The following is a 26,415-nucleotide window of genomic DNA, read 5'->3' on the forward strand; positions in this document are numbered from 1 at the left end:
GCAGCAAATTATGGCCCTCGTGCAGCAAAAAAAAAGAAAGGAAAACAAAGGAAGAAGACACCATGTGTTCTCTGAGTTTCGAGTTGCAGAAATATCAAACCCCATATTGAATCTTGAAGAGAGAGAGAGAGAGAGAGAGAGAGAGAGAGAGAGAGTATATTATGCCATAAAAGAGGACGAAACGCCCGAGAAAACGCCATTGGTTTCTGGGTTGGTGGTGGTGGAGGGAAGAGGGGAAGAGGTTGGGGTTCGGCCAGGAGGAGGAGGACGAATGGAGGACGTCGGGGTTCCAGGTGTTGCAAAAGTCCTGTGCTTTTCTTCCTCATTTTCCTCTTTCTTATTTTGCTCTCTCTCTCTCTCTCTCTCTCTCTCTCTCTCTCTCTCTCGAATTTCATTAGCAGAGAAGAGTAAGCTTATAGTTTCTGAGGACAGCAAATAAATGGGCAAAATCAGGAACAACTCTCGAGCATTATTGTGATATATGAATTGCATATTTCTATCGACCAAAAAAAAGGGCACAAACAGAAACAAATAATGAGGAATCGAAGAATGTTTCGATCCGATTAAGGTGCCGAGCTATTATAAGCGGGACAGGGGACATGAAATTTCGAAAATTGCATTCATATTTTTAGGGGTGAGCGGTTTCGGTTCCTGCTAGTCGGAACCGGTTTCTCATTTTTTTGGAATCTAAAAGCTACCTTGCATATTTTGAAGTCTGGAACTTACCATATGACATGTTCTAGAAAGATCTAGAAAATTGAGCTGTTTATTGTATTAAGGCACAAAGCCATAATAAATAGGTACAATAAAGCATGATCTACGAGAAAACAATCATAGAGAATAAACAACAATAATTCTAGAATATATAGAGAATAAATAACTTGCTGGTGGACTGCGGGGCCAGCCTCCCTCCAGGTATAGTCGCCGTCGGAAAGGGCGAAGCCCGATTAAGACTGGCGGATCCTGGATCATAAAAAAAAAAAAAAAGCATATTCTAACACCAGAGCCTATCCAGGTTTCACTTGTATGCGAGTACAGTGAATTATTACTTCTAATGACCATCATTTAATTCTACAATCCACTGACCATAACTCACATTTAAACACACAACAAATATGAAATATTAATAAAGAAAAATTCTAAGTCATGGATATTGCTGTAAATAGAAGTTTGGACTATTGATTCCATATTATACATTCATCATTGGACGTCATGAAAAATTGTAGGATCGCGTGAAGACATAGAATGAGAAAAACACAAAGATTTGATCCAGGTCCCAGGATTCGGGTTCCACCTTCTGGACTAGAACCGGTTCCAACATACTCATTGAAATCGATTCCCAAATTTTAAACCCGAAACCTACCCTACATATCTTGAAACCCGGAACTTCCCTTTTTTCATCGATTCGATTCTTCGGTTCTGTTTCTATTTTGAAACTACGCTCACCCCTAAATATCTCTAGGTCTCATTCAGTCCAATCTTGGTAAATAGGATTTACTAGATTTTCAATCCAAAAAGATGACTCTATAAAACTTAAAAGAATATATTGCCATTTCTATAAATAATACAGATTTTATGTATATATCTAGGGAGTTTTCTTGAATGGCTTCATGTGGAGATTTGGGGATTCAATTGGGCGGATTTAGAAACTTTTTTTTTCAATTTATTAGCTCGTTCGGTTTAACCGCTAGCGTTAACTTTCCCAATGGATAACTGGTGACGGTAATCGATCTTTTGTACAATAATCGATTTAGGCATTTTGACTTCACCATATCTAGTAATTATCTGAATTCGCAAAAGCATTATGTATGACATTTCGGTGATCGACACCCGTAACGATAATCCCTTTACATAGCAAGTCATCTTGTTGGAATTAGTCTATGCTCAGTAGCCGATATGCCAATTAGCTTTTTTAGTAGATTTCCTTTTTTTTTCACAAAGAATAACTTTAGCTTCCTTGAATTTTGAATTATGTTTTTTTTTTTTCACGCTGTGACCGTTGATACACGAGGCAATTAGAAACTTTTTTGTTTTTTGTGGGTGGGAAAATTATAGAATTTATACGGCCGCACATGAGTCCGATATTAAAGTGATGTAGCAAACTTGTCCATATTATGAGCAGGCCCTATATGTTTTCTCATCTCCACGTAAAACTCAAAACCTTTCGCAGCAAATTATGCGCCTCATGCAAAAAGAAAAATAATTAAAAAAAAAAGACAAGAAAACTGAAAAGAAAACAACATGTGTTGTCTGAGTTTCGAGTTGCAGAAATTTCAAAACCCAGATTGAATCTTAAAGAGAGAGAGAGAGAGAGAGAGCCCGTAGATTATGCCATAAAAAGAGGACGAAACCTCCAAGAATACGCCATCGGTTTCTGGGTTGGTGGTGAAGCAACTAATGAAACTCCACAGAAGAGAGAGAAAGAAGAGAGAGAAGAGAGGGAAATGAGGAAGAAAAGCTCAGAGCTTTTGCAACACCTGGAACCCCGACGTCCTCCACTCGTCCTCCTCCTCTTGGCCAAACCCTAACCTCTTCCCCCTCTTCCCTCCACCACCGCACCACCCCCTCCCTCTCTCTTCTAACCCCACGTTGTTTTTCTTCCTTCCCGTTTCTCAATGCTAACCGCTGAACTCCAACCCAAACCCTAACCCCAGTTCAACCCCCTCGCCAGTCTATGCATCACATGTCTTTATGCGCATGAACATTCATGTGTGTCGTTGCGGATCCAAACGAGAGAAAGAACAAAGAAAAGAGGGATGCATGAATGAATGCACGTTGCCCACCTGTCTCCACACCCGGACCCCCTCCAGCGCCTGTGCTCCACCAAAACCAAACCCTAGCTTCCCCCAGAAAACAAGCCAAGAAAAAAAAAAGAAAAAGAAAATATGATCCCCGGTATCACAATTATCACAATGGCCTGAATGCAGCATGCACACATGTCGCCATGGCCTCGCTGTGAAGTCAACAATGCACATAAAAGTTCCAAAACAGAGAAAGAGAGAGAGAGAAGAAGAAGAAAGCCCGAAAACGGAAATGTAAAGAACACCAACCACTCATCTCATCTCATAGAGAGAGAGAGAGAGAGAGAGAGAGGAGAGAGTTGAGAGAAGAGAGAGATTTTAAAAAAATAAAATTTGCTTCGGCCTCTTTTTAACACCCACCTCACCACCATTTCTACCACCTGTAGCTTCTCCATCTGCAGCAAACTCTCAGTCCTCTCCTCTCTCTCTACACTGAAACCCAGAAGCCACACGACCACCCACTCGCTCGCCGAGGAAAAAGTATGATGATCGTGATGGCGGATCACGATGAGGATCGTGGGCTCACGAAGAAGGCGCGCGATACCGACCACAATGCCGGGCCGGTCCGCGACGGGTCCGACCTGGTCTCGGCCTTGGCCACCCTCGGGGCGGTCCATAGGAGGAAGAGGACGCCCAGGCTCAGGCGCCCTCACGTCATCTTCCCCACCTTCCCTCGCACCTCCGCCTCGCACGTGCCGCATTGCCCCCTCCACCTCCTCCAGCCCCGCGCACGTGTGAGCCCCCCACTCAGTAAACCTTGTCTTTTTTTTTTTTTTTTAAAACCTGTTTCTTTTTCTGCCTTAGCTAATGGTTCATCTTCTGCAAAACTTGGGTTGGTCAATGGGTCACTGATGATCCTTTCATTTTCGAGATCGATCTTTTCTCTGTTGATATCGATCGTCGTAAATCTCTCGTCAGGCTAATTAATACCCATCTTTCTCATCTCTTTCTTCAATTTTTTTAGCTATCGTCTAGGGTTTGGTGCCTTTTTAACAGGGCTTTTGTGCAGAAAAAAGTGATTTTGAAGCATAATTTCCTCTGAACTAATAAAAGCGGATCAACCCCATACAACAATCACTTGGACAGAAAAGAGAGAATCTTGTGTTGATTAATTTTGTTTGTGTTGAGGAATTTAACGGTGAAGTGGAGCTGTGTGTAGATGAATTAGCAAAGAAAGTTGGGAAACCCCCAAGAACGTTTTGATCCGATTAAGGTACCGAGCTGGTATAAGCTGAACAGGGGACATGAGACTTCGAGAATGTCAGAGTACTTAATCTAAAAGTGGGAAAGAGCTGTAAATATTGCCAAATAGATGTATGTAATGGATTTTATGTCTATAACGTTCTAGTTATTTGATTCAAAAGAGGGCAAGCAAGAGTTCACGTGTATCATATGATTTAGCCCTCGGTCTAGTTTAGTCCAATCTTCATATAGAGATGTAGCAGAAGAATTTTCTTGGATGGCTTCCTGCGGAGACTTGGGGTCGATTGGATTGGTCGGATTTAGAACTTCTTTTTTGGGTTGTTTATCAGCTTGCTCTGTTTAACGGGTGGCATTTACTTTCCTAATGGATAGTGGCAAACGGCAACGGATCTTGTTTACAAAGGTCGATTTAGGCGTTTCGAGTTCACCATATCTAGTAAATTGTCTGGATTAGCAAAAGCACGGTGTATGTCATTTGGGTGACAAGAACCATAACGTAACGATAGTCCTTTATATGGTAAGTTATCTTGTTGGTATTACTTAATGCCTTGGACATGATTTGCCAATTAGTTTGGCTCGTGGATTTCCGCCTTTTTTTCCTTTTCCGCAAGGGATATCCTAGCTTAGTTGAATTACGAATTATGCTCTTCACTTCACTTTGTTGCAAGCCTTGGTACCTGTTTTGAGTATCCTCTTTGTAATAATCTCAGTAAAACTTTGATGATTCGGATTTTATTACAGGAAATTGATCCACAGAGACTAACGTTCCTCTTTCAAAAGGAACTCAAGAACAGTGACGTGAGCTCCCTGAGAAGAATGATACTCCCTAAGGTACTGGCTCATCTTTCCCCATATATTTAACTCTGTTTGTCATTACTATAAAGAAACCTTTCAACTTTAGGCTATTCGCTAGTGTTAACATGGAGTACTAATTATTTGAAATTGGCAATCGCGCAAATTATTTCAGAAAGCAGCAGAGACCCACCTTCCTACGCTTGAATCCAAGGAGGGCATTCTCATCAACATGTTTGATTTGGATGGTCAGCACACATGGAGCTTCAAATACAGGTTTGAGTATACTTCTATGTTAACCTAAATCACAACAGTAGCGCATTGGTCCATGCTTGTAGTGACCAATTTAGCTTATCTAAGAAAATTTTGGTTGAGTGTGATTAAGATGGAACAATTTTTTTCTCTTTTTCGCGCCTTTCTCAATGATGCAATGACATTTCTGAATCGACATCTCCCTTCCTACAGATTTTGGCCTAATAACAACAGTCGGATGTATGTCCTTGAGAACACCGGTATGCACATCACTATTTAGTTGAGGAAGATTCACATTTTGACTTTGTTTATTTTTAGCTTTCCAATAGGAACTTCATGGTCTGTTTAATGTCCTAGGGGATTTTGTTACCACACATGGGTTACAACTTGGAGACTTTATCATGGTATATCAAGACTGTCAAAATCACAACTATGTAAGTTAAATGCTATTCTAATGCATGAATGAGATTGGGACAATTTCCTAGTGCACGGCGGTCTTGATTATTGAACAACAGAGTAATTGCTATAACTGTATAAATCTTGGCAGGTGATTAAAGCCAAAAAAGCTTCTGAGGAAGATGTCTATACGGACATAGCCAAGACCACCATCAGCGACCTCCCTCTTCAAGACCAGAACGAGATGAGCAATGACATCAAACCCTTCGAAGAGAGCTACCCCGCCATCGATCACGATGCGGAGATGTCATTTGTCTATGACACCAGCTTCTCAGACGACTCTCCGCTCGATTTCTTGGGCGGATCCATGACCAACTTTGCTAGGATTTCCCCGCCGGAAAGCTTCGGTTCGGTCGAGAACTGGGGCTTTGATGACCTCTGTTAAGGTCGTGATCACGATTGAGCCGAATATAAAGCTGCCTTTTGCTGGAACTTGAAAACAAATTGGAGCGGGGGGGTGACTTATGTTTGGGCCAAGACGGGTATATAAATCTTTTGAATCCGTATATATAAATATGCTTTATCTACGTAGATTTGAATAAGAAATAACAAGTGTAATGTCAGACTCTGTGGCATGCTTTCATTGTAACAATGAAGTCAGACGTTTGGTACTTATAATCTTTAAAGGGAAGTGTAGTTGAGTATAAAAGAAGTTGATTCTTAGGAGGGCCTTAATTTGAATAGTTCTTGAAATACAGATGAAAGACTCAATCGAACAAAATAGTTGAAATTGAAATTGTACCAATCGGAAGTTAAGAGACCAAACTATAACGCTCCATTCATTCCGTGGAAGATGTAGGGTTGGGTCGAGTTTAGGTCTAAAAATGATCACCGGCATCACTTGCATATTTCCATTAACGATAACGATTTATGTCTAAAAATCATCGTGGATGGTGAAAATATTGATCGTTCATTTATTGCCGTAAGCGAGAAAGAAAATATTTTTCAAATCATTTGATCTAAGCAAAATAAATGGGGAATAAATTAGAGCTGTCAAACATATGGGTTGGGTCGAAAATGATCCGACCCATATCGACTCATTTAACCCATTTTGATTGTCTTTTATGCAGTACAAACCGTATTACTTAAACACTTTTATATTCAACCAAATCATGTAATAGTTGTTTCTTATAATTTGTTAAAAAATGATATTGTTAAAATACTTTCATATAATACAAATCTAGTGAAATTTTTTTGTAATTTTCTTTAATTTTTATATTTTTTTTATGTTTTCCTATTCCTTTTATTTTCTTTTTCAAAATCCGGTGAGGGCTGTCGACCAACCCATGTCGACCCCAAGCGAGGGTCATCAACCCTTGTCGGCTTCGCGCATATTTGGTGACGATTTCGTGACCCTAACCAGGTCCGATGGTTCGAGGCAAGGTTGAGCTGACCATAGTCTCCTGCTTGGTCTAATCGAGCCAAATTGGAAGGCTAGAACCGTCTCTAGCCATAAATTAAGAGGATGGCAAGGGATTTTAATGGGGGGCTTATTTTATATTAAAAAAAACTGAAACAGAATCTCAGCAAAAGCCCGTCTAGCTCAGTTGGTAGAGCGCAAGGCTCTTAACCTTGTGGTCGTGGGTTCGAGCCCCACGGTGGGCGGTTTGTTCTATGCGCTTTAATTTTTGGGACATATGGAACTTGATATTATTACATGCCGCATTGAATTTTTTTTTCGTTTTTTCAGCTTGGTTGGGCTTTCCGAGCTAAAAAGGGAATATGGAAAATTATCCACTAATGAATTTATATATATATATATATATATATATATATATATATATATATATCTGCCGCATTGAAATTTTTTTCATTTTTTCGGCTTGGTGGGGCTTTCCGAGCTAAAAAGGGAATATGGAAAATTATCCACTAATGAATTTATATATATATATATATATATATATATATATATATATATATATATATATATATATATCGAATTCTCATTTATCTCGCTTTTAAATTTTCAAAATTACCTTTGCGTCGACAATAAAATTTTTCAAAATTGCCACAAATAGTATTTTGAATTTTGATCAAATATATAGGGTGGTCCTTGAATTTTTAACTTATTCAATATGGTCCCCGAACTTTAACTAGTGTGTGATGTGGTCCCTAAACTTTTAATTTATTCAATTTAGTTCTTAAACTTTTGGTACATGTTCAATTTAGTCCCTCGTTTATATTTATTTTTTTGTCAAAATAATATTTCATTCACTTCATCGAAATATAAGAAAGAAATATCATAGTTCGATTGCAAATCAAGACAAATCTCAAACAACTTCAAGACAAAACAAATTCCAATTAATAAGAAAAATCATCAAAACAAGGTCATCGACCACACGCTCAAAGAGCACATCTATTTTGAGAAAAATAAAAAAGCACACCCGTGACTTCTTCACACCAAAATCGACGGTTGATCATCGAATCCTTCTTTAGTAATTAGCATACACGAGATCGCCATGTGTTGCTACAATTCTACCTTTCAGTAGTGTGCGTCTAGGTTTGACTTCTCCAACACCATCACCGAACATAGTAAAATGTTGAATGAGCACATATTTAACACACGTGATAGCAAAACATTTACAAAGCTCCTCCGATTTACTTTGAGACACTAGACTTGTTCACCAACGAAACTCGAGAAAAGCGAAATTTCAAAAACATACATGCAAAAATCTCCAAATTTAAACTAGAAAGAGATAGAAATCTCCTCGAAAATGAGAAAGAGAAGTTTCAGGATCTAAACTAAATTAGAAGATAAAAGCTACAAAACGGGAGAAAAACAAGAAAAGAAAATAAAGAATCAAAATAGCCTAAGAAAAAGAGGAAGGGAGGAGAGTGGGAGAGATCTAGGTCAAACCTTACCCTCCACATAAGTTGAAGAAGAAAGTGTGTGAAATAAGAGAGAGAGAGAGAGGAAAAAAAAACTAGGGCAAATTAAAAGGGAGAGAAAAGTTTTCCTCATTTATATAAAAATATCTAATGTTGTCTCTGAAATTGAATTAATGAAATGATAACATTTGATATTTTTGTGTTGTCTAGAAACCATATTGAAAATTTACGAAAAGTTTAGGACCACGCTAAATAAATTAAAATTTTATGAATCATATTACATATATTAAGATAAAGTTCAGCGATCACATTGAATAAAGTAAAAATTCGGGAACCATATTGTACATTCGACAAAAATTGAGGGACCATGCGAGTAATTATCCCTGAAACTATCCACACCTCTCTCTCTCTCTCTCTCTCTCTCTCTCTCTCTCTCTCTCTCAAGTAATTACATGAATCCCTCGTACAAATAGTCACATTACTACATGTCCATTTAATTACATAATCAACTTTTACAATTTTACCCCCCCAAAAAAAAAACTTTTACAAAAAAAAATGGAGGGGGAAAAAAGAGTTTAATTTTTTTTTAATTTTTTAAAAAAATGATTTCTTTATTCCTATAAAATACGATCGCACTCGCGAGGGGTACGTGTCTCGACACCAATTCCTAATTAAGGGGAAAAAAACAAAAGGAAAGGGGAGGAGCGGCCGAAGTCTGCGAGATTTTGGAGCGACGTCGGGCCAAAGGGAAGGACGGAACTTCACCGCATCGCTCCACTCGGACGCACTCCGCCTCCGATCTCCGCCGTTGCTGATCGCCTCTCTGTTCCCCTCCCCGTCGTCAGCCACCTCGGAAGAAGAAAATGGCGAGCCGATACTGGGTGGCGTCGCTTCCGGTGCAGGGCTCCATGTCCGCCTCTTCTCTGTGGAACCGCGTGCAGGAGCAGATCTCCAGGCACTCCTTCGACACCCCTCTCTACCGGGTATTCCTCTTCTTCTTGGAGATCCGACTCCGAGACCATGCTCATCCCCCCCCTCCCCCGATCTTTGTTGAACCCTTGGAAGCTGATCCCGCCCGATTCTGCAGTTCATTATACCCAATCTCCGCGTGGGAACCCTAGACTCTCTCCTCGCTCTCAGTGACGATCTCTCCAAGGTGAATTCTTCTTTTTGGTCTTTCGCGGCGTGCGTGTTTTGGTTTTCTGGTTTTGGATTGATTTTGCTAGTTAGTCCCCGTGGTCATTGCAATCCATTGGGAATTAAGGATTCTGAGCTGTTTATTTGCTGATTTCTTCGGTAGAGTGGGTAATTGGGTGTATGGGTTGTTGGATGAATGCGCAGTCGAATACCTTCGTGGAAGGCGTGTCGCACAAGATCAGGCGTCAGATCGAGGAGTTGGAGAGAGTGTCGGGTGTGGAGAGCAGTTCTCTTACAGTAGATGGTGTGCCGGTTGATTCTTACCTCACAAGGTATGTTTTAGTTCTTAATTGTGTCATAGTTCTTACTTGTGTCACTCTTCCCTGAAAATTGGTAGTATCTTAGAAATAGGTGCCCGTGTATCAGTCATGAATTCAATTTCGGGCCTTTTGGGGAAATGGAGGAACCTGACTCTTATTATTGCTTTATGTAATTCTTTTTATTTACCTTTTAGCATGTAGAAGTAATCTTTCTGTCAGGGACTGAGCCTTGATCTTGCATGGAAGGTTTGTCTGGGATGATGCCAAGTACCCTACGATGTCTCCCTTGAGGGAGATTGTTGACACAATTCAGGGACAAGTCGCGAAGATTGAAGATGATCTAAAGGTAAACGTTCTTTTTTATTATCATGTTTAGTATACGTAGTATTTATCTGTTGATGCCTTCCTTAGCTAAATGAGGTAGTTGGTCCTTGTGAGGGAGAAGTAGTTTTGCTTCTGTTTGCTTATAGAAGTCTTTCTCGATAGTCTAGCTAAGGGAGGGTATTAGGCATGACAGCATTCATGTGATGAACATAGCTTAGCGAATAAAGCTCTGTTGGTCAATGATGATGTTAGTGTTGTTGCTGCAAAAGGTCAGCTTAGCAACTGTTGGTGATCAGACATCAAATTTGGCACCTCTTTTGTGCAAAGCTAGCACTTGCTATCATGACCATTGCCTGTTAGTTCATTGGGTCTTAAAGCTTTCTCTTGTATGTTAGGTTCGTGTTGCTGGGTATAACAATGTGCGGAGTCAGCTCAATGCTATCAACAGAAAGCAGAGTGGAAGGTTAAACTATTATCTCAGTTCTGATTGGACTACGGCATGAATGCTTCCATTACTCATTGCTTGGTTACTTCTCTCTATACTTCAGCTTAGCTGTCCGTGATCTTTCAAATCTGGTCAAACCGGAGGATATTGTCATGTCAGAAAACCTGATAACTCTCCTCGCAGTAGTACCTAAATACTCGCAGAAGGATTGGTTGTCAAGCTATGAAACTTTGACAAGCTATGTGGTAAGCGTTTCTTTTATCACTACATTTTCACTCCGTGTGCTATTTTCATGACTGTTGGGACTGCCCCAGTGTTTTGATGAGTGCTACCTCTGTTGCATGTAATGTGTTACCAGGATAACATCTGCAACTCTCTGGCCTATTTTCTTCCCGCTTTGTCTTGCTAATTCTATGATCATCCAGGTCCCCAGATCCTCAAAGAAGTTGTATGAGGATAACGAATACGCTCTTTACACCGTCACGCTCTTTCGCCGAGTTGCTGATAACTTTCGGACGAGTGCTCGGGAAAGAGGTTTTCAGGTGTGCCTCCCAATTAGTTGCACTGGCTTTTTCTGATGCATGAGCACTGAAAAAGTGACCAAACTCAGCAGCTGGCCTCAACTTGTCTAGAATTTTTTTCAGATAAAGATTGTTCTCTCCTGACCATACTTTGTTCTTCTAAAGCACTTGGGTGCATTTAACAATTATATCCTTACTGTTTGAATGGATCGGACGTCTAATTGATCATCTTATGTTGCCATGTAGATTCGTGACTTCGAATACAATTCGGAGGCGCAAGAGAGCAGCAAGCAGGAGTTGGAGAGGTTGATCCGGGATCAGGAGAGTCTTAGAAGCTCTCTTTTGCAATGGTGCTATACCAGTTATGGAGAGGTATTTTTTTTGTTATTCCTGATCTTGAAGCTGGGATTTTAATCGTAAAGGGAGGTATGCATCTGCTGTCCATCATGCAAAGCATCAGCCTGTGGTTGGACTCCAGTGCACTATTAAAACAGGGGAAGGCGTGTAAACTGATAACTGTAATGAGATAACTTACAATATCCTGATGGGAGATTTCTTACATTCGTTATATTTCATATTTGCTCGAAAAGTGAGAGATGAGAGGTTACCAGTGTTACATGGCCTCTATTTTAAAGGAAGTAGCATTGGACCTTTACCATGACAATAATGTTAAAGCATCACTTGATTCCTGTTCTTTTCTCGTTTATGATGCAGAAATTACATATGTTGCTGTCGTATAAGTGTGTTAATTGCAATACAAGTGCAATGTACCGTTTCAGTTGCTCTATTTTGCTTTGGCATTCTTGTTATTGTATGTGTTGCTTAACTGTAGGTTTTCAGTTCATGGATGCACTTCTGTGCTGTACGCGTCTTTGCAGAGAGTATCTTGCGATACGGTTTGCCGCCATCTTTCTTGGTGAGCTTAATGCCATAACATGTCCCTTACTGCCATTGCTTTCTTTATTTGTAGTTGACTTTTAGCGTCATTTGTTGATGCGATTTCAGGCATGTGTTCTTGCTCCATCAGTGAAAAGTGAGAAAAAAGTCCGTTCTATTCTTGAAGGCTTGTGCGACAATACAAACAGGCAAGTCAAACATAAAAAGCGTCACTTTATTTCAAACAAATGATTAAATTTGTATTGCATCATGTTTCCTTTGAGTCCTTTGGCTGATTAAATCTAGTGCCTAGCCTTTGCAATGGTCAAAGCATAGACTATTCGTGGCCCAAAAAGACAAGCACAGACTATTTCATCGTCAATGATGGATATCGCACTCCTGGTCTGTAAAGTTTAGGCTAAGTGATTGTGGTGCTATTTCATAATTGGCTTCTGGCAAGACCTATGCGAGTTTCCCCTTTTTTTTTTCCTTAATGTGGGAGTGACTATTAAAACTACTTCCAAGAGCAATCTTCTGTGGAAGTTTGATCTTGTTAATCAATTTGCGGACCTTGGTGGCGGACATGGCACCCCACTCCTGCCAAAATTTGTTGATTGTAGGTCCAACTTTTTAACTTTCTTCCCCTAAACTCAAATTTCTAGGTCTTCTCTCGTCATAGCTGGTCTTGATTTGTCAATTTCTGTAACTTCTGTTGGTGTTTCTTTGCTCTCTCTCTCTCTCTCTCTCTCTCTCTCTCTCTCTCTCTCACATGCGCGCGCGCGCGCAGACTCACAGACAAACACAAACGCACACCACACATGGGTGTGCACACAGTCTCTGGCTGATGTTTGGTTTCAACGTCTAATTAGTCGCCCATTATCCATTTCTTTCCGCATAACATGGTTGCATATTAGATTTTTAACTGCTAATCATGCAGCTTTTCCTGAACAAATAATTGTTGACTCATCGATCCATCTGTCTTATTGCAGTGCATACTGGAAATCTGAAGAAGATGTGGGAGGGATGGCCGGGCTGGGAGGTGATGCAGATACTCATCCATATGTTTCCTTCACAATCAACCTTGCTTGATGAATGTTGATGGTTAAAGTCCCGGGAACTCATCTGTTTAAGTAATAACAGGGGACAGGTTTCAGCTGAGATATTGTATTATAGCATCAATAAACTTATTCTTTGGTTATTTCTCTGTAATTTTAGCGTTCTGGAGTTCAGGGTTTTTTTTTTTGGGAATATGAGTGATGGTTTTGTGGGTATCATGTGGCTATTTATACTTGGGTACTAAGATCTATTTGACGAGCATTTGCCATTTAATAACTATAGGTAAGATTTTTACTTGTGCTGGTGAATGAGCCTTCTGAGTTTTGGGGTTGGTGAACTTTGAGATAGGTTTACTCACAATTTGCCTGCTGAGGGTATTTAGCAATTTATATTTCAAGCCAGCACCAGAAGAAATCGCCAAACACGAATCCAACTCAAAAGGGTTAAAAACCATGAAACTAGCTGAAAAGAGAAGGATAGAACGACAGGTTTGTTCCGAGCAAAACAAAAAGTAGAAGGTTCGATTTCTTCAACATTGATTCCAAGCACAACAATTTACTGTCGGGGAATAAACTTGCAGTGTACTTGATGATCTTAGTCCTCTCTCTTCACCACTAAGTAATTTTGTTAGGCCATTCACTTCTGCTGTACATTTGCGTTAGAGCTGATCGATTCCTTGTTGATTCTTACGTTGTCCGTGGTGAAATGCACTAACTGGACTGCTTGGTGGAAAGTACACGAGCTGAAATTAGAAACTAGCTCCTCCTGTTGGTAGCGAACTTGTACCATAAGTAGGATAAATTCGACGATCCCCTTGGGCCAAATTTTGCTGGCCCTAGTTCGAGGAAACTTACTGCATAATCCTCTAGACTGGTTCACGACATAATCGCTGGCAAAACACTAAAATACCTAAGCTATGAACTGGAATCCAAGGTTCGTTGACAACCAATTTGTCACACCAAATGAGGCTCACCACAGCATTACCAATTTCGCAAAGCTTCCGAGGCGGAACCTGGAGGTCCTATCAAAGTGCTGTAGGCGGAAATAAAAAAGGCATTGGGTTATATACAGTCCTCGCCACGCTGCACCTGGACAGGGCCGATATCTACAAGCAAAAAGTAGCATACAGCAACGATCGAGACTTCCATATTTTTCAGCTCAGCAGAATTTGTGGAGTGGAGGATAGTTAGTGGCATCGAAACAAATACAACAGCACGTTTTCAGATGAGTAGGGCAAGGAGATAACAACAAAGAACAATCACAAAGCATTATCTCAAAGTCTCCAAAAGTATACCTCCTACTATGGCCCCCAAACTGTCTGTTTATTTAATTGTATGCCTCTGTCAGCGTTCAAGGGGGGATGCCAAACCTTAGTTTCAACCGGATTTAGAACGTAGGACCTAGCTACAAAAAGATTTAATGGATCCGAAGGACAAGGACCTAGCCATCCTCCCCAAAACAAAAATCAGTCAAGTAAAAATTGAACACTTGAGTTCCGAATATGAAAGAATAGTCAAATCACTTCGAGAGCCATTGAACCAGCCCCAGCAAATCTACTATTATTATCACTTCCAATTGCAGATGAGTCTTCATGCCTGAGACAAATGCCGATCCCCTTGGTCACTAAGACATTCTAAACCTTGGCAAGCTCAGTAGAGGCTGCAGCAGCAGCCGGAGCAACACCACCCGTCGTTGGCCTAGAATTCATAATAAGTTGCCATTAGTATTCAAACAATTTATACAGAAATTAAGTTTAAGAGATCTAAAATATCTGGGGATAACTTACAGCCCCACAAAAACTTTGAATGCATCGTAGATACCCCATTGGGCTCCAGTAAGGGTACCGATCATGACTATACGGAGGGGAAGACCACGGGTGAAGAGACCCACCATACCCATTTTCTTCACAGCCTGCAAAACAAGAAAACAAAAGGTAGTGAGCACAGCAGATATCAGATCCAAGCCAAGAGGCGAACGCCAGGGAAATACAGCAAGTGGAACACTCACATCACCAACGGTTGCTCCCTTAGCATTGTTGAGGAAAGAGACAAGATTGTCGGCAGGATGAGACACGACAGCACAGAAAACACCTGCCACATAACCACCAGCGAAACTGACACCGAGCTGCAAAGATTTACTGCACTGATCTTTTGGTCGGGGAATGGCATATTTGTACATCATCTCAACAATGGCCTCAAAAGATGCAAACTTCATCATCGTATCTGCAAGAAAATGCATGTTAATTAATTAAGTTCCTGCAGATAGTGCTGTCAAAATTTCAAAGTTGAAGAGAAGCCAGCCTAGGCAAGCTGGTAAATAAGTAGATCAGGGAACTGAACCACACAACAGCACATAAAGTACCACGCCACACTATCTTCGGCCCTATATGTTTGGATCTGAACAAAAGCAAAGCTTGCCAAAATCTAAAATAGTATGCAAATTTCAGAAAATTATGAAAAAATTATCTAAGTTTTAACATTGGTGCGTCGTGAAAGTTTCAAGAGTTTTGGATTAAAAAAAAAGGTCAAAGTGCATGAACTGCGAGATTTAAATTAAGCAAAAAGCAAAAAATAAAATTCAAACTAGACAGGCCCTAAATGCTTTGCCAGTTTAAGCTATTTGCTAGGGACATGATTTCACATATTGCTAATTCATAAGATAAAAGTGATCTTGACAAGTTCTCAAGCATTATAAAGAAAGCTTCTTATTGCATGCAAGAGTCAACAAATTGAAAGACCAAACATTAAGAAAATAAAACATGAGCAAGTATCAACCAACATCCTCAAGTGTGTTGAGCTTTACACAAATCACTAATATAATTGTGCAAAACAGAAAAAGGGTGAAGTAAATAACCACAACAGAAGGTCGACTTCGGTAACAGGTAGCTTCGCCAGACCATTAAATGTGTATATTGGTAGAAAACTCAGAAACCATGGGGACATATGATGCATTAAGACTATTGGATCTCTTGTTAGCAGATGGAGAAATTCCCATATGTTGCTTACTCTAGCAATTGATGAATAACATGTTGCGGTAAAACAAGCAAACAAAACCAGCTCTCTTTGAAATTGAGCATGTAGAGGATAATTGTGTGAATATATACTTTGGTAAAAACTACATATCTAAAGAAAAACAGAGGTAATGCCAAACTTACATGGTATTTGACGACCCCAGAGAGGAACAAGGCCCTTGTATAACCTGCATTCATAGGCAGGAGAAAGTTACAACATAAACAATACTATGACTTGGCTGAACCAACAAAAGGTCGCATGTGTTGGATACATACCCAAGAGCGCCTTCAGATTTTATATACTTGGGTAATCCATCTGACAGACCTCTTGCAAATCCTGGCTGAGTTTGCACTCTGACCTTCACTGCTTCGAAGGGGCAAAGTGCAACATCGGCTATGACCTCAGCTGATGCAGAGCCCGCTAGGTAGATTAATGTCTTGTACTTGGTTGCATACTCAGGTCCAGCAATGTCGGCATAATATTTCTTGAAGAACTCGTAGAAGCCAAACTTGCAGGCACCTTGGGCACTATAACCAAGCAGAGTGGGTACCCAGCCCCTGAAAAAACCTCTGACGCCCTGCTCTTTAAATAGAATTCCAAAGCCAGATGAAATGCTCTTGTACTTTGCAGGGTCAATCTGAAATATCACAAGGCACGATTCATAAGATGTTAATTACTGCACTTCGACCCCACAATGAAGATCCACTTCAAAACAGGTAGACCACCACGTAGAGAAACTTGCCAAATTTCCATATTCCTTACAAGACATCAATTCCCTTCATCAGAAAGCAATTCAATCCATAAATCAACATAAGAATAGTCGATACTTGGCCAAATTCTGAAAACCACAAAAAAGAAACAAGAACCAATTGCATCACATTCATTTCATAGATATTCTTTAAGCGGTGAGATCTAATATGCGCAGGCCGGAGTAATCACGGAATGCGCTAAGGGACAACAAAAGTATTTACCAACACATACGAGTTAAGCAAACTTTCGAGCTCTCTATGCATATATGACCACCTTTTGTAATGCGAACAAACCAGAAACATAGCAGCGAATAGCATAAGGCTCAACCAAGGACGTCACAATAATCAAGATATCTCACGGAATCACACCAATCGCAGTCCTTCCAATGCCTCACGGGATTAAAATCAGAGATAATCAAACTAAGGAAAGATCAGGCATACAGCTATTTATACACGCATACACACAGGCATCTGCAGAACACGAAAGCAAGGATCCAGTCTCCAGACAAATTAAATCACACACTAGAAAAAAAAAACGGAGATAAAATCCAAAAGCATCAGCGAGATCTCCCAGAAAGTCAAAGCCCGTGACCTGCATATTACACTTGACGAGGTCGAGGGGCGTGACGGCCGTGTGAGTGAGGCCGCAGCTGAGGATGCCTCCGGCGGTGCAGGCAGCGTAGAACTCCGGCGAGTACATCGCGATCTTCTTCGACGGCTCGTTGGGCGCCGGGATCAGGAAGGCGCTCCGATCCGCGGCCGGCGAGGAGGCGGAGGCAGAGGCGGAGGCGGGGGCGGGGAAGGACCGGGGGCCGGAGCCGAGCATCTTCTCCAGGTAGAGCGACTTGGAGGCGGAGGAGGACGAGGACGAGGACGAGGACGAGGAGGCGTAGAGGAAGCTGGGGATCAGCGACTGCCGCGAGCTCGAGCCGTCCGCGAACGCCATGGATGTGGGGGATTGCGAGATCTGCGAGAATGCGAGCGTGTAGAGAGAGAAAGACAGAGATTGAGGGAAATGAAGGTTCTTCGTTTCCAACAATCTCCCGCGGAGAGTCTTGTATGTAAGAGAAAGGGAAGTTGCACGGAGAGGAGAGCGAAAGGGGTGGCGATTTTATTGGGCAAACCCTCGCGTGATGCCTACAAGGCCCTCAGCTCCGGCCCTCCGTTTTCGCGTTAATTGCGATATTGCCACTTGCCCAGGCCGAGCCTCTCATTGGTCAACGGAGGCTGCCTGGCTGCGACCTGGGAAGTACAAGGACAAAATGAAAAAAAGAAGAAGGAAAAATGGAAATAATATTTGCGGACCCAACGAATCCTCCGGGCTTAATTATTCGATAAAAATATTTTTATTATCTACAATAATTTATATTTAAGTATTTTCATGACCTATAAAAGTAATTTTATTTTTGTAAAAAATACAAGTAATTATTCTTAAAATAATATTTTCTAAATTTTTCATTTTTGCGAACTAAACACGCTTTTACTTTTTTGTGGAGCTTGGCCCAAGCCGCTCAAAGTTTCGTTGAGCTTTGCGGCCATGGCTTTTCGAATTTCATTAAGCTTGTCCATTCCTGCTCCATCTTCCAGGATTCGTTGAGCTCGCTACCATGGCGGCTCGAGAGCTCGATGCTCGAGCTTCATCGAGCTAGCGACCATGGGCGCTTGAGATTCCGGCCTTCGCCGAGCCCGTGCCCAAGGAGACTCGTTGAGCTCGTTGTCATAGTCGCTCGAGTTTCATTGAGTTAGGCCATGGCTGCCTCAGCTTCTAAGCTTTTTCCAGCTCGAGCATTATAGCTAGTTGCCGCCTCCAAATACCCGCCGTCTCCTCTTTATTGCAATCATGGGCGAAAAGTATTAAAAAAGTCATAAACATGAAGTATTGGTATCAATTCAGTTATAAACATTCTAATTAAATCAATTTATTCTTAAACCTTTTCACACTGGTACCAAGTCAATCCATCCGATGAATTTAGGCCCAAAAAAAAAATGTTGATGTGGATGATGACGTTGACATGGACATTTTTTTAAAATCATTTTTTAACAACTTTTTTTTATTTTTTGTGTTTCTTGTTCTTTTGTTTCTATTGGTGGTCAATCGCCAGCCATCAAAGGTTGGCCTCGCTGTGCCATGCCTGGGCGAGGGTGAGCAACGACGAGGTCCCCCTTCCAAGATCTAGCGAGACCGATCCTCGCCTAGGCCAGGGCGGCCTTGCCGAGACGAGGTAGAGGCTATTCCATCTATGGCTAATGTAATCCTGACCCAAGTGATGCTTGATGAGGTTGCCCCGCGAGAGTTGGCCTCACCAGATTACTGACAAAAAGAAAAGGCAAAGCAAAAAAAGGAAAAAGGAAAAAAGATAAAAAAAAATAATTTAAAATTATCCAAGTCAACGCCGGTTGTTTTATGTGGGCAGCTAGCGTCTATATTAGCAATTTATGGCCTAAATTGGCCGGATGAATTAAATTGACACAAAAATAAAAAGGTTTAGGACTAAATTGGTTTAATTGAAAAGTTTAGGGCTAAATTGATATCAATGTAATAAGTTTAGGATTTTTTTTTTTTTTTACTTTTCTCGCAACCATGGTAAGGCCCGCTCTCTCCGTCCATGAGTTCACGCACGTGCCGTCCGGCCTCCGAACAACTTAGGTTTGTAACTGATCAACTAAATAGAGAAAGGACGAAGAAGATGAACTTGCTTCGCTTATACACACAGAATTTTTAACGGCAAAAAAATTAGATCGAAAGTAGGAGATGAGCTTTTTAAAAGAAATTGGTTTTATGTAACGTTTAGCAGAAAGAAGATTAACAGTAAATTATCGAGTCAGCATTTAATTGTTGAACAATCATAATGATAAAAATTTATTCAGGTAACGAACTGAAGAAGATAAGCGACAAAACTACCTCCGATTTTGATGAACTAATTGTTTTCACCATTTTTTTCAATTGTTTTAACCTTTTAAAAAAAATCAATTTCTTTTATATGGCGGGGACGTCTCATCCACACCGACCACGCCACGTGTAAAAAAGGGGCGGAAAAAAGGCACATCGGTATTCTCCTCAACCAAACTAGAGAGAATTAACGGAATGACTTTCTTTTTCTGTCAATAAATTAATGGAATGACTTGATCGCGCAGATTTGATAAGTTTCGGGACTTAATTTCGTTTTTTAAAATTTTTAGAAATTAATGACATTTTCCCAACGAATTTTAAATATATATGTGCATTGACAGTCATAAAACTTGTTACGAAAGTGTAGTTGAGTTATAAAACTTACAAAAAGTGCAATCAAGTCTTAAAACCTATCAAATTGGTGCAATCAAGTCTTTTCGTTAACTCCGTCTATTTAGACTAAAAATGCTGACTCGACTTTATTTAATATTTTCTCCCTGCTAGGCTAAAATGAAGCATAAGGCTAAAACAATGTCTTTTTGGCCTAAATTCTAATTTTCTAACCAAATTATTAATAAAATAAAATTAAAAAATGCATTTAAATAAAACACCAAAAAAAAAAAAAAAACCAAAGGCAAGGGAGGTAGGCCTTGTTAGCCATCGCCCCCCTTGCCCGAAAGGGCCAACGACCCTCGCCCCGGTGTGGTGGCCCTCCCAGCTATGGTGGCCCTTAGCAAGACCGCCCCGAGGGTTGGGCCGCCTGCGATCGATGGGGGTTGCCGACCCTCGTAGAACCTCGCCAACCCTTTCAAAGGTGACGAGGGCGGTGCCCGCAAGTGCCTGCTGCCCTTCCTCTAGTTTCTTTTTTTTTTTTTAATGTTTCATTTATTTAATTAATATTTTTGTTAAAATCATAATTTAGGCCAAAATGATGTGGTTTTAACATTCTATTTCATGTTTTAGTCACATCATCGCCACGTGATCGAAAGAAACTATTACAAAAAGCCTCGTCAATATTTTCCGTTGGTCTAAATAGATGGAGTTAACGAAATGACTCAATTGCATCAATTTGACAAGTTTTAGGGTTTGATTGTAATTTTTCTAAATTTTGAGACTCAATTATACTTTCGTGAAAATCTTTAAGGCTTTCAGTGCACATATCCCAATTTTAATACTTCCCATGCACTTGCCTTGCTACGATGTTTTTAGTTGGTGATGATGAAAAGGAAGCCACTCAAACCGATTCTCGTATTACCTAATTGCTTACGACAATGTGCAATCGCCACGAGGGGCAAAACCGTGATTTGTGCGGGAACAAAGAGTGGTTAACTATAGTACCTGAAAATATTAAAAAGGAAAGACAAACTCCCGTGGAGAAGAGTCCTAAGGCATGTTCTCTCCCTTTGTTTTGGAAAAAATCAAACGATATTGACCGTTCATTTCAAACTCTGACCACATCAACGGTATTGCGGCGTGATCCTTAAGATTACTCTAGTGACGTGATTATGTCAAATTCGAATCAAAAGGTCGATTAATTAAGCATGCCGAATTTTTTCTTCTTGTCAAATCAAAATGTTATTTTAGTTCTCTGTTATGACAAAAGATTTCTTCGGGTTTTTTTTTTAATATAATAGTTTGTAATTTTAGATGCCTTTGACGTTATTTATAAATATGGAGGCGTTCTCCGTTGGATATGAAGATGGTTCCGAACTCCAAAAAGTTGAAGGAAATTGTAAGAGAAATCAAGAAAATTGATCAGCAATTATTTCTTTGGTGATTTGTCGAGATATTGGCTACGGACTATGGCTGGCGAGGGTTGGCCTCGCCCGGGCAAGGGTCGGCCACGCCCGGACGAGGGCGAGAGAGCCGACGAGGGCGAGGCTATTTCATCTTCTGCTAATGTAACCAGCGGCTTCGGCTATTTCATCTTCTTCACCGAGAAGCTTGAAAAATGGATGAGGTATGGACATAGATTGGGTCGCCCCCTGATCCAGGTGAGGTCCGACAAAGCCGACCCTCGCCCGGGAGAGGTCAGCCCTTGCCCATCAATTGGCAAAAAGAAAAGGGAAAAGAGGGAACATTATAGTTAAATGTTGGCGCCAACCGTTCTATGTAGATGGTCAAAGGCTGCATAAGCAATTTATGGCCTAAATTGGCATGATGAATTGAATTGACACTAATGTAAAAACGTTCATGATTAAATTAAAAGGTTTATAGCTAAATTAGTACCAATGCAATAGGTTTAAGATTTTGTTTGACACTTTTCCTACAACCATGTAAGCTCCTCTCTCTTCATCTATGTGTCTGCGCATGTACGGTCCATGCTCCCGACAATTGGGGTTTGTAACTGATGAGCTAAATAGATAACGAAAGAAGAAGATGAACGGTGAGTTTGTTTCTCTTACACACAGAGAATTTTTAACACAAATAATTAGATCTATTAACGAAAGTAGGAGATGAACTTTTAAAAAGAAACTAGTTGTATTCAATGTTTAACTGAAAGAAGATTAACAGTAAATTATTTAGTCAACATTTAATTGTTGAACAATTATAATGATGCACGTTTATTTAGTTAACGAACTGAAGAAGATAAACAATAAAACCACCTTCGATTTTGATGAACTAATCGTCTTTACCCTTCTTTTTCAGTTTTTTATCCTTTTTTTTTATGTTTGAAAATTTTACATTTTATTTAATCAGATTAGGATGTCACATCGACACCACCTGTAAAATTGAGAAAAAAAAAAAGGCACATCAGCCTTTTCTTTAACCAAATTGGAACGCATTAATGGAATGACTTAATCGCACCGATTCGATGAGTTTTAGGATCTAATTTTAGTTTTTGAAAATTTCAGGAATTTATTGTACTTTCCTAAACAAGTTTTAGAACATGTGATATATTTAGTTTTTCCTTATTGGATTGATGGTGCGATTGTTTTGTGAAAAATAAATAATTTTGAAAAACAATTTTCTAAATATGGTCACTTGTACCGCTTACAAAAGCAAATAAAGAGAAAGAAAATATTTTCATCTAGAAAAGGGGAGCTATGGAATACACAATCCTGGTAGCCAATTCCCCAACTACATTATCGTACCTCGCTCTTTAGACAGAACAACTCTTGCAAATATTTTAAGTTTCGTGAACGATGTACAATCAGAGAGAATTACAAAAAAAGTCATAAATCTATTGTAATTGTGTCACTTTAGCCTTAAACATTTTTTTTTTGCCAATTGAATCCTAAACCTTTTGCATTTATGCCAATTCAGTTCATCCTAATAATATTGAGATGGAAATTTTTAATAATATTTTTTTTCAAATTATTTATTTATTTTGTTCATTTTTTCCTTATATTCTTTTATGTTTTTTTTTTCATCTCCACCTTCCTTCGATCGGTCCCCGAACCTAATCGACGACCGGCCAGAGGCGAGCCTGGCATCACCTAGCCATGACGAGGCCCGACCTCCTCTGCCCAACCTCGCCTTTGGTTGGTCGCCGATCGGACGAGTTGGATGAAAAAAGAGATAAAAAAAGAAAATAAAAGAAATAAATTTTTTTACAAAATATCATTAAAAACTACCACATTAGCTCCATTAGTGCCACGTCAACACCGACGACCAAACTTAGTTGGATGAACTGAATTGACAAAAACGCAAAAGGTATAGGACTCAATTGGCGGTAAAAGATTTATAACCGAATTGACATAGTTGCAATAGACTTATGACTTTTTTTGATAATTTTCCCATTAAATCAATTATGAAGTTCTCTCCACACAAGCACAGGCTTATTGCTAGCCGTCTCTTCTATCATGGAGACCATTCGATTTCGGATAAATGTTTATACATAATTCGTTGTAGATAATAAAAATATTTTTCATTGATTGACTATTTCGAGCGATATAAATGATAATTTTTGAAAAATAATACTTAAATTAATTATTTTCTATAAAACAAACGAACCTATAAGAGAACTATCTAATTGGGATGTTTTTAGCAAAGGTGGTCACGATGAAAAAGGGCCATTCGAGCCGATTCTCATATTACCTAATTGCTTACGATAGCGGGCATCTCCGCGAGGGGTAAAACCGTGATTAACTCGGGAAAAAAGGGTCATTAGCTAAGGCATATATAGAAGTATTAAAAAAGAAAGACAACTCTATGGAGAAGAGTCCTACGGCATATTCCTCCCCATGTTTTGGAAAATTCTATCGACATCGACCGTCCATTTCAAACTTTTGACCGAATCATGGAACTTGGTCTCGATCAACGGTCTTACGGCCGCGACCCTCGTGATTAATGGTTGACTTTTTCTTTTTTCCCATTTTTAAAGTTCGCCACGTTCATTTTCTCCGCTTCATTTCATCTAGGGGTGTTAATGGGCCGGGTCGGGCCGGCCCGAAACTGAATAGTGCCAAGCTCGATCCGATCCGAACCCTCTTCGGGCCGGGTCGGGTAGGGTCGGTTTCTTTTTTTTTTCTTTTCTTTTTTTGAATCAAAATCACTTGACATGTTCGTCGAATGAAAAAATATAAAAAATAAAAATAAAAATAAGATAAATTAAAAAGAAAACGTGGGTGAAAAAAAAAAGCCGAAATCGGACAAGCCTGACCTGGCGGGATCCTAACAGTACCAAGTCGGCCCAAAAGGCCCACAAATTAGGATGAATTTTCGCACCCGTGCAGGCTTTTTTTGACATCCCTAATTTCATCTGATGCTCCTTTTGGCCATGCATCCATTGAACCAACAATCAGGCTAAGCACGAAAATTAAAGCTTTGGTAAAACACGAACGAGCAAGCCAAGCTCGATTAATCAAGCAGGCAATTCGTTCGGCTTGTGAAATCAAAATGTTATTCTAGCTCTCGGCTAAAAATAACAAGGAGATTTTCGTACCTTTTTTACAACTATGAAATAATTTTCACTGGCTTCGACATTATTTTTACTTGCCGAGGCGTTCGGCGCCGGATGTAAATACGGTTTCAAACTCTAAAAAGCGTGAGAAAATTTATGGAGCCAGAACATTTTCGACGTAATATATGGAAATAATTAATTACGAATAATTAATCTCACTCAAGAAAGTGGGGTTAGCAATCGTTTCTTTGGTGATTTATTTGTCATGATATTAGCGCAAAATAATCGAACATTCTCAAGCGATTTGAGCTTAAACGGTGAATGATTCTAATCACGGCACGTAATCGTGCGTCCGAAGCTTTGAAAAAGCTTTTGTGAGGATCGCATCTTATTCTGTAGCAACTTTTCGTCTGGCTAATAGGAGGAATGTGCTTCTCGAAACACAGAACGTTCTTATTTTCGCTAATTTTGAACTTTTCAAATCAACTTTACTATTACATATGCTTTGAACAACGTGAGTCGTTAGTTATTGTTTTCGCGATTTGTTTTTCTCAATCACTTTACACTAAGAAAAACTAATCTTAGATCTTTAATCGGATGTCACGATTTGATTTGATTTTCAATTCAACAAATTCGAAACTTCAATTTATGAAATGCGATTTCGAAGTAGGGAAAGCTCAAGAGCCACTTATCCGGGGAATAGCCTTTGAGCATGGCATGAACACTTGCGCTTGGATGTGGGATGGCGGGCGCTGTCGGAATGGAATTGGCAAATGGGAGATAGAGAGGGAGGGGAAAGAGATGACAGGAGCGGCAACCAAGGTGGAGGCGGTGGAGGCGGCGGCGATGATGGTCACCGGACGAGCCGAAAAGTCGATTTTAATGTTCTACCGGACCCATTTATGAAATAGAATTTATATTTGAATGCACGAGTCTGATCGGGCTTTCTTATATAAGGGTATTGCTCAAGCCCGCCCATTTTCCTTCCGAGCTTGAAAGGGCCAACGATCATCTCTACCAAGGCGGTGAGCTGGTGATTCCGATCTAGATGAGGTTGCGGTGGACGACGGCGGGCTGTGGGCGGGCAGACAGCGAGAGAGGGAGAGAAAAGAAAGCGGCTTCTTGTTTTCTGGTCCTCAGGGGGTTTCATTTGGCCTGATAGAGACCAAATAGAAAGGACATGTGGTGGGGTCTGGTGGAGAAGAAAAGCATATGAGAACACCGAGGAAGACGAGGCACGTACATCTGAATAACGTGGTCGTTACTATACGAAGTATCTTTCACATTGTCGTAGGACCCTCACTTCCGCTGCATCAATGTAGATTGACTCGGAAAATAGCAATCATTCGAAAATCGATAAGCAATAAAGAAAGCCTTAGTATCATTAGATGACTGCAATCGATGAAATCATTGCGAATGCTACTAGCCCACATTAAAATGAGAGAAGCCTATTTAACATTGTATGATAGAAACAACAACTTTACTCCTATCATAATAGTGCGTATGCAAACCGTGACAAGATATAACCGATGACAAAACTCGAAAAATACCGCTGCTTTGACGGAACTAAACGTAAACAAACTGCCGGAAGTTAACCGACGACAAAGCTTTCAAAATGTAAAGGTGCAACGTTGGAATTGAATTGATGACGCAACACCTAGGATAAAGATACGCGACGGAATTTAATCGACAACACATGCTTGGAAACTACAGCTAAAAAACACGCTGAAATTTAATCGACGACGTGAGTCTGGAAACTAAAATAAAACAGATAAGATGTGGGAAATTCATGATTGGTAGGATTCGGGCAGTTCTTGAAATCGTGTGAAATACTTGAAACAATAGTACAACCCATCTACCCCGTGAAATTTTAATGAAATAGTTTGTCTAAACACCACCGGATTTGC

The 26,415-nt window shown here is 40.1% G+C and overlaps 3 protein-coding genes and 1 non-coding gene across 4 annotated transcripts; 3 read left to right on the forward strand and 1 right to left on the reverse strand.

Moving 5' to 3' along the window:
- The first annotated feature begins 3,295 nt into the window (after positions 1-3,295).
- LOC115747465 (B3 domain-containing transcription factor FUS3-like) lies at positions 3,296-5,981 on the forward strand. Its single transcript, XM_030683649.2, has 6 exons — positions 3,296-3,535; positions 4,746-4,835; positions 4,972-5,072; positions 5,262-5,308; positions 5,406-5,482; positions 5,596-5,981. The coding sequence occupies exons 1-6, from the start codon at positions 3,296-3,298 to the stop codon at positions 5,887-5,889; spliced, it is 849 nt and encodes a 282-aa protein (XP_030539509.1). The 3' UTR covers positions 5,890-5,981.
- A 1,055-nt stretch (positions 5,982-7,036) lies between these two features.
- Positions 7,037-7,109, forward strand: TRNAK-CUU. Its single transcript has one exon. It is a non-coding gene; the product is annotated as a tRNA-Lys (tRNA).
- A 1,877-nt stretch (positions 7,110-8,986) lies between these two features.
- LOC115747517 (V-type proton ATPase subunit C) lies at positions 8,987-13,320 on the forward strand. Its single transcript, XM_030683710.2, has 11 exons — positions 8,987-9,316; positions 9,421-9,489; positions 9,675-9,802; positions 10,037-10,136; positions 10,510-10,577; positions 10,663-10,804; positions 10,985-11,101; positions 11,327-11,452; positions 11,913-11,996; positions 12,086-12,165; positions 12,946-13,320. Exons 1-11 carry the CDS (start codon positions 9,197-9,199, stop codon positions 13,043-13,045), a joined length of 1,134 nt encoding a protein of 377 aa, XP_030539570.1. The 5' UTR covers positions 8,987-9,196; the 3' UTR covers positions 13,046-13,320.
- A 960-nt stretch (positions 13,321-14,280) lies between these two features.
- LOC115747498 (mitochondrial phosphate carrier protein 3, mitochondrial-like) lies at positions 14,281-17,888 on the reverse strand. Its single transcript, XM_030683685.2, has 6 exons — positions 17,365-17,888; positions 16,299-16,660; positions 16,167-16,210; positions 15,020-15,234; positions 14,799-14,923; positions 14,281-14,709 (listed from the first exon to the last, which is right to left on the reverse strand). The coding sequence occupies exons 1-6, from the start codon at positions 17,716-17,718 to the stop codon at positions 14,646-14,648; spliced, it is 1,164 nt and encodes a 387-aa protein (XP_030539545.1). The 5' UTR covers positions 17,719-17,888; the 3' UTR covers positions 14,281-14,645.
- Between the last annotated feature and the right edge of the window lie 8,527 nt (positions 17,889-26,415).

The sequence above is a fragment of the Rhodamnia argentea genome, chromosome 5, assembly GCF_020921035.1.
Source record: "Rhodamnia argentea isolate NSW1041297 chromosome 5, ASM2092103v1, whole genome shotgun sequence".
Classification (NCBI taxonomy): Eukaryota; Viridiplantae; Streptophyta; class Magnoliopsida; order Myrtales; family Myrtaceae; genus Rhodamnia; species Rhodamnia argentea.

What these genes read in the sequence shown, in the direction of transcription:
- LOC115747465 (XM_030683649.2), top strand. Translation starts at nt 3,296, where the DNA reads ATGGCGGATCACGATGAGGATCGTGGGCTCACGAAGAAGGCGCGCGAT. An exon ending in TCCTCCAGCCCCGCGCACGT is followed by an intron (nt 3,536 to 4,745) that starts GTGAGCCCCCCA and finishes ATTTTATTACAG; the next exon opens with GAAATTGATCCACAGAGACT. An exon ending in GTATGTCCTTGAGAACACCG is followed by an intron (nt 5,309 to 5,405) that starts GTATGCACATCA and finishes TTAATGTCCTAG; the next exon opens with GGGATTTTGTTACCACACAT.
- LOC115747517 (XM_030683710.2), top strand. Translation starts at nt 9,197, where the DNA reads ATGGCGAGCCGATACTGGGTGGCGTCGCTTCCGGTGCAGGGCTCCATG. An exon ending in GTTGATTCTTACCTCACAAG is followed by an intron (nt 9,803 to 10,036) that starts GTATGTTTTAGT and finishes CTTGCATGGAAG; the next exon opens with GTTTGTCTGGGATGATGCCA. An exon ending in TTGTGCGACAATACAAACAG is followed by an intron (nt 12,166 to 12,945) that starts GCAAGTCAAACA and finishes GTCTTATTGCAG; the next exon opens with TGCATACTGGAAATCTGAAG.
- LOC115747498 (XM_030683685.2), bottom strand. Translation starts at nt 17,718, where the DNA reads ATGGCGTTCGCGGACGGCTCGAGCTCGCGGCAGTCGCTGATCCCCAGC. An exon ending in TCGTCAAGTGTAATATGCAG is followed by an intron (nt 16,661 to 17,364) that starts GTCACGGGCTTT and finishes GTGATATTTCAG; the next exon opens with ATTGACCCTGCAAAGTACAA. An exon ending in AAATCTGAAGGCGCTCTTGG is followed by an intron (nt 16,211 to 16,298) that starts GTATGTATCCAA and finishes CTATGAATGCAG; the next exon opens with GTTATACAAGGGCCTTGTTC.